Source organism: Nannospalax galili, unplaced genomic scaffold, assembly GCF_000622305.1.
Source record: "Nannospalax galili isolate Female #2095 unplaced genomic scaffold, S.galili_v1.0 scaffold1750, whole genome shotgun sequence".
Taxonomy (NCBI): domain Eukaryota; kingdom Metazoa; phylum Chordata; class Mammalia; order Rodentia; family Spalacidae; genus Nannospalax; species Nannospalax galili.
In genome coordinates, this window is record NW_008329031.1 from 424301 (window position 1) to 432067 (window position 7767).

Genomic DNA, 7767 nt, shown 5'->3' on the forward strand with positions numbered 1-7767 from the left:
AGCCTGTAAGCAGCATTCCTCCATGGCCTGTGCTCCAGCTCCTGCCTCCAGGTTCCTGCCCTGAGTTCCTACCTTGGGCTCCCTGATGAACTGCGTGCGACCTGGGAGATGTAAGACAAATAAACCCTTTCCTCCCCAAGTTGGTACTGGTCAGAGTGTTTTGTCACAGCAATGAAGAACAAACTAGGACATGTAGTGAGGAGGATTTTAGGAAATGTGACCCTCCTATGTGCCCAAAGGATGAAGTGGCATCTTAGAAAAGTCTTCTAAGCCTTCATTCGCTGTACTTTAAATCATGCTTGGATTTCTTGTCTAGGACAAAGGGTCTGGAGACCCCTAGCACTAGCTGACCCCAGCTCTATAATATAAACTACACAAGAACATCTGAAATCTGAAATTTTGTGGTATACTAATTTTTCATATGGATATTTTTCATATTGTTTATTTTCCATTTCAGATTTGAAGAAACAACCTTTGTAAGTATGGCTTTATAATCAGGTCATAACAGTATCATAAATATAGAAAACTTATAAAGCATTAGCAACAAAGGTGGTTTTACTTCAAGAATCAAACACTTTATTTTGTTCAAGAAGTATCTCTTTGCTGGGTATGGTGGGACATGCTAATCCCAACACTTGGGCGTCTGAGGTAGAATTGTGAGTCCAAAGCCATTCTGGGTTACATAGCAAGTTTCAGGCCAGCCTGGGCTATGTAGTAAGATTCCATCATAAAGAACAAAAACAAATGTGTTTTCTCTTGTAGATCTGCTCGTGCGTCCTCAAACAGGTTTCACGCTGGGAACAGTTTCTATCTCTTAGATCTTTCTCTCTTGAGAGGAGATGTCCATTGCCGAGGCTGATCTCCAGGACCATTGCCGAGGCTGATCTCCAGGATCAGTGTACGATCACAAGGATCACACATTGTGCAAATGGCCTTCCTTGCAAAACTAGCCTGTGGGAATCACAAACCAGGAACTTGACCTTCTTGACCATCATTTATGGCACTAAGTTGTATTAGTGCATAAAATATTGTACTGCAAATTATGAAAAGAATGTAACCTGATAGATAAATGAATTTACACTTAGGAGTTCTGCATTCTGCTTATCTGTACTTTTAGAAGTTAAAGATATGAATAATAAATGGATTTTTAGAAAAACATTTTCCTTGGTCTCACAAAATACATTCTTCCATTAACTTTGTAATAGTTACTGTACCTTTAGCAGTTGAACCAGCTATTAGCTCTGTTGGAAAAATGAACTTTCTTTGTTTTAAGATTAAATTTGTATTGTCTTGATCCATGAAAGAAATAGAAAAATCCTAGAAACAAAACAAAAGATATTTATTACATGATATAAGTTGCTTCTAGGTTTAGGTTGAGTTCCTGAGCACTTCATGTCATCAGTAAACATATTTTTTTGGTACCTGTTTTCCCAAATAGCAATACTGGTACTGTTAATATGGTAACAAAATGGAGAAAATACTTTTATATTCACTTACCATGTCTCTGGAAAACAGCATCAACTTTGTGGCCAATTCCAGGGAAATCCTGTGCTATAAGTCGGGGGTAACCTTCATCCATGGCCAATTTGTTTTCATCATACCTGATCCAAAGATGATCAGAAATATCAGGACCTTTGGCTAAACATTCAGACTTCCTACAGTCTTTACAGGAAATGTACAAGCATGGGCTTACCATGAATTTTTAATTTTTGAGATTAGAAAAGGGGGAGTTGAATGAGGAAAAGTTGAATGTTGGGTATACCAGTAGGTGAATAAGTTTACTCTAAAATCTAGTAGGGTCCTTGTGTTCTAACAAGGTAAAATGCTAGCTGATTGGCAAATTGCTTTAGGACAGGCAGCTCAAGAAGTTGAATGCCTATCACTCCAAAGCCTCAAAGCCACTTGCCAGGGACCACCAACTCTTACTGGCCACTCTCTCTCTCGCTTAGTTGGCCCATACCATCTGAGACCCAGATAGGCTGTCTCTGACCCCTGTCATCACCTCAAAGCCTACTGGTCACTATGCCACAGCCAGGAAAACATGGGTGACTCCTTGTGTACCCTGGACCCCAAGTAGATATTTAGCCCCAGAGCTCCACCCTGAGCCTAGACAGTGATACCTTCCTCTGTTGTGGCTGCTAGGGCCAAATGTGTGGTTCCCTGTGACTCTCAACACCGGTCGACAACTTCCTGCCACATAGCAACACCCAGAGCCTGTCACCTCCTCCAACAACCACCCCCACCAACTTGCTGCCCAGAGACCAGGAAGGGTTCTGAGACCCACAACACACAGATCTCTGACCTGGCCTCCACCATACCCACTTCTGCCTGAGGTTGGTCTGACATACATTCTCTGGCCCCCAGGGAGCACTGCTTGCTCCCACTGTCACCAAAGGACCACCTGTGGAAGCATGTGAGTCTCCACAGATTTCTGAAGATTGGCAGTGAGAATCCACTAACCCTATAGAAGCTTTGCTTCTGGGCTCAGAAGTTCATACACCTCCAACTCTGTGGAAAAACACATCTGACACCGTATTCCCATATCAGCACAATGTTATTTCAAGAATACAAAACACCATTTAGCTGGTCGACAACCTGACACACTGAGGTAACAGCAAACAAAGAACCAAGCTCATGTTCAACAAAGATGAGACCAGATATCCATACCAAGGACCACTATCTAATGCCAGATGCCTAGGTCGAGTCACAAAAACATAAGCAATATGAATAATCAAGATGATACATCTTCAGGAATCAGTAAACTTACCACAGTGTCTCCTGAGAAGAGCAACTTAATTAAGGCACAAGACAATGATTTCAAAATAGCAATTATAAATATGTTCAACGAACTCAAATGGGTGCAACTAGAAACAATGGACTCCAGTGAGCTATCAGAAAGACAAATGTCACATGTCCTGTCTCACAAGCAGATGGTAGCTTTGAATCTTTAGATACACGTATTTCAATTGGAAAATCCATAGAGGTCAGGAAACTAGTAAGGGGCCAGGTTGGGAGTGGGGCTTCATGGGAGAAAAGATAGAAAGCAGAGTCTAAAGGGGAACTGGGAATACTGGAATAGGAAGGTTAAATGGAGCGGGAAATGAGAGGAGAGCAGAAGTATGTGAGGGATAACTAACACTAAAAGCCTTTTGAAAAAGTCATATGGAAGCTTACTTAAAGTACATGCACATATAGTACGATAAATAGACTTACCTTATAATGGAGGGATAATGCCTCTACCAGAGACAACATGCTAACAAATAAAAGGCCCAATGATAAGAATGAACTCTCTCTTTTGGGGATGATGACCAGGATGTTCCCATAAACCTTCACACAATACTGTTTATTTCCATTGCTCTTGTTACCCACCAGAACTTGACAGTAAGACTCTATTGTGGAAGGCACTACATATGTGAATTGTAGAATAAACAAGGAGAAATCAAGCTAGTACTGACCTCAAAGGTTCATCTCTACTGACTTGTTTTCATGGTGTTGGAAGGTGCTATGCATGCTCCCAGAAGAGAAAGGTGATCATCAACCTTGCCAGTTTTGAATCCTGAGAATTAGAGTAACAACTGGCCTGGCAAGATATGCCTGCTGGTACAATAGTGACGTGAATGTTACTGGAGTAACCTACCGCTTTCTAGTTGAATAAGGCCTGCCTCATAAGATGGAATACATATCTAGCACTTTCATCAAGACTAGAAACCTGTAGCTAGAGCACACAGGACATAGGGGAGAATCTACTGGTATTACTCTGCTAAATGTACATAGTATTGAATAAACTCCTAATGACTTGTTATACCCATAGATTAATGCACCTCTCAGTTCTCATCAGAGAATCTTCTTGCAGCAGAGGGTGATTAACACAGAGACCCACAACTTGTCAGTGTGTAGAAAAATAAAAAGACTGGAGAGTGATTGGCCCTAAAGGGGACACCTATATCAAATCCTGTTGTCATGAGAGTCAAGGATCATTACGTAAGAGGGGTTAGAAAGATTGTAAGAGCCAGAGGTGGTGAATGACTCTAAGGAAGCAGCTTTCCAGTCATCACGGCAGTTACACATATGAACTCACAGGAATTGGGACAGCATGCACAAGACCTATGCAAACTCAAGCCAGGCAAAAATCACAGCATGGAGGAGGGAGGTGGGCAAGAAGCCTCATTCCCGCCACGTGATAGCTTGATAGGTGGTGGGAAATTGGTTTTCTTTAAGGTTGTGATAATGGGTGCGCTGACCAGGCTCCAGGGCATGAACCCACACTGAAGAGCATTTAGGGAGCACAAATGTGACTCCATAAGAACATAAAAAACAGAGGACATGAAGCTAGGAGAAGGAAGAGATGTGGAAGGGTTGTTTGGGGCTCAGTCTTTACCTCCAGTACATATCTCCAACAAAGAAATACGTTTTGCCAGTTTCTTCCTGATAAACAGCAGCATCGATACGTGTCACGTGGCTCGGGAAACCAAAGGAGCTGTAGATGTCCTTGGGGTATCCAGACACCACATCCCGACCCTGAACAGCCCAGTACTTATTACCTGTAGATTAAAGTCACAGATGAACATAGTTGCCCAGGGCTCCAGTAGACAGTCAGCTACACTTCCAGATGACTTTTTTCATGCTAAAGCAGTGATCTGGCTACAAACTGGAACCTTCCAGGGAAGAAGTTGTTATTTTGTTTAATGCTGAAGGTGAAATTATATCTCAGAGTAATTAAATGAATTTGTCCTTTGTTGCTTGTTTTGGTTTTTGGCGTAGGGTCATATACTAGGACTCAGACTGGTCTAGAATTCACTATGCAGACAAGGCTTGCCCATAAATTTTTAGCAATCCTCCTGTTTCATCTTCCCAAGTGCTGGGATTATAAGCATAAACTAAGCCTGGTTTACATGAGTATTTTCTAAGTTTTCTAGAGTATTCTAATCTGTGGCTTTAAGAATAACTCAGTTTTAATTTTTTTATTTAGTTTTTTTTTTTCAGTTGACAAATGACTAACATCTGCCGTGCTGTACCTCACTGAGGACAGGGATAAAATATAGTTCATACCAATGGTCTCCTAAAAGGCAGAGTGTTGTAGGACTCACAATACCTAATAATTTGCAACTCTGCATACAGATGGTTGCATCAGACTAGAATGCAGCTCCATATATCTAAATTTATGTGGAGTCTCAAGTCTATATATTTATAGTCAATAAACCTTCATACCACATAAAACTGACCTTCTGTTCTGAATCCACAATCATTCCTGTTCACAAACATGCTTATTTTAGCCCACATGAAATGGCTCTTTAAAATGGTACATAAAGTCCTATTTAATTTTGTGTTGTAAAGACTTGAAATGCTCTTTCAAATGGCTAAGCCTATGTGAACCACGTTCAGTTCTTTGAGTGTGTGACTAGATTGGATCTCAGTGCTTGTCTGCACTAAACCAAATACACATTTGCAAAAATACTTGTGTTTGACATAGTGCTCAAAGCCAAAGATTTTGGACTCTTTCATCCCAATGGAATCAAAGCAGTTCATTCTTTTTGACTCACACTCATTTGGGGGCTATTTCTTCATTAATCTGTAGATGAGCTGTCTGGAAAACTAGTTCAAATTTAGATTTTCTCCAAGAAGAAGTTCTGGAGCGGAACTTGAGATTCTGGATTGTTTTTTTTTTTTTTTTCTTTTTTCTTTTTTCTTTTTTTTTTTTTTTTTTGTGGGGGAAGTCTTTTTTGAGACAGGGTCTTTCTGTAGCCCCAGCTGGCCTGGAACTTGCTATGTTTGATGGTATTTATGAACTAACAGCAATGGTGACAGCATGCAAAAGTCCTATGCAACCTCAAAACAGACAAATTTTGAGTCAGGATGTCATCAGTACAGTGGTACTGGGAACAAGACTGAGTTCTCTTGTAAAGCACTAACATGATCCTCATACAGATTAGCATCAAGAAAAGAGCCTGGAGGAAGGGGCAAGGATCAGTGACTGATGTCACCCATGAGATCTGTGCCTCCACAGACTCCCTCTTTCCTTCGCTCTGTGTTTATTGATCTATAAAATGGGATTTTATTTACTGTTTTTATTATTGAATGTTACTCTTCTTCCTTCCTTCCTTCTTCCTTCCTCCCTTCCTTCCTTTCTGTCTTTTCTCTCTTTTATCTTCCCTCCCTCCCTCCCTTCCTTCTTTTTACTTCCTCCTTTCCAGAGGTATATTATATAGCCCTGATATTATGCTCCTGCCTCTGCCTACTCAAGTGCTGAGATTATCGGTCAAGGTTACCATGTCTGGCTCTGGCCGAGATTCTGTTTGTAATAGATTGCACACTCTAAGCCCAAGTTGTCAGTGCCCCATTTAACTAACTGCTTGGTGGTGGCCTTACCCTCTTGAACGGTTTATATGGAAATAGGGTCTAGGAAATCACATAAACAAAGTCTTTTGTTTCATCCTATGTAGAATTGACCCATGGTTCTCAATTTTATTCTGAGTACCGCCCAGCAATATTGAGGAAATTTTAAATACAAAGATAGTTTATACAAGAAAAAAAAAATCTAAGTCCAAGTTCTTAATCAGGCCTAAAGAATTATCTCTACTTTTTATTCAAAATGACTCTGAATATACAATATAATTTTTAACTAATCTGATGGACTCCCATTAATGTAGTGAGACTGTTATTCAGAAGTACTTGTAGTGAGTGTAGCTAGTACTCTTTATCTCATTCCAAAAATGCATGAAGTTCTAATTCCTAAAAACATCGAAAAGCAATCAGAAATATTACCTTTGAAAAACAGAACTTCATCCTTTTCACTAAGCTCATAAGCAGCATCAAGTCTAGATCTCGGCAGGTCTGGCCAGAGAATACCAATAAAATTGAGCTCCACTTCAGGCATGAAACGATTTACCCGAAGGTAGAACCTGTTTGCAAAGTAGAGAAAATGAAGTTTTCCTCGTGCCTCCAGTGACCTCTGGCTTACATCTTGTTGCTGGAACTGGTGCTGGTGCCAGTGAGTGCCGAATATCTGTCTTCAGAGGAGGGGCTGGGGCAAAGGAGGGGCTGTTTTACAGCACATGCTCACTTCCTTGATGGAAGGACTCACTCTGTGGCATATTTCAAGAGTCACAATAGCACACCGTCATCTAGGATTCCTGACATCTGGGTGTACAAATGGCACAGATAACCTCAGGAATGTAAAGGGTAAAATGTAGAAAAAAGAGGGCTGAAGATATAGCTCAGTGGTGAAGATGTGGTCTAGCATGTGTGAGATCCTGGGTTCAATTCCCATTACTACCAAAAAACTACATTGCAAATAATGACAAAGTGATATTTTATTTCTATTATCTTTGCTTTTAATAAAATTTAATTTTTAGATTCACTGTGGTTCACAACCAATCTTCATAATTCTTCACAATTATAGTAATCAGCTTTGGTAGGCCATTAGTAGCCAGCCACAGCCCATGACCAACAAGAATAAACCATTAACATCCTTTATTTAGTGAATGTCATCATCCCTGATTCAAAGACTCTTGTGGCTACCAAAATCCACAGAAGTTCAAGCCCCTCCCGTAGGGCAGAATTGTTCATTCCATAGAGTACTATCATATGAAATACATGTAAATACTATATGTAAGTGGTTCTCGTATGTTTAAGAAATCATTTTTTAAAAATCCCAGCACTCGGGAGGCAGAGGCAGGCAGATCTCTGTGAGTTCAAGGCCAGCCTGGTCTACATAGTGAGTTCCAGGACAGCTGGGGCTACAGGGAAACCCTGTCTCAAAAAGACCAA

General features: G+C 40.6%; 1 protein-coding gene across 1 annotated transcript in view; it reads right to left on the bottom strand.

The window, feature by feature from the left end:
- Positions 1–1216: 1216 nt before the first annotated feature.
- Positions 1217–7767, bottom strand: part of LOC103731678 (interstitial collagenase-like) — a 10041-nt gene continuing 3490 nt past the window's right edge. The window contains exons 5-9 of the mRNA XM_008830083.1: positions 7106–7163; positions 6763–7007; positions 4379–4541; positions 1498–1601; positions 1217–1317 (exon numbers count right to left, since the gene is read on the bottom strand). Coding sequence (XP_008828305.1) covers positions 1217–1317; positions 1498–1601; positions 4379–4541; positions 6763–7007; positions 7106–7163 — 671 coding nt within the window. The remainder of the gene's footprint in view (positions 1318–1497; positions 1602–4378; positions 4542–6762; positions 7008–7105; positions 7164–7767) is intronic.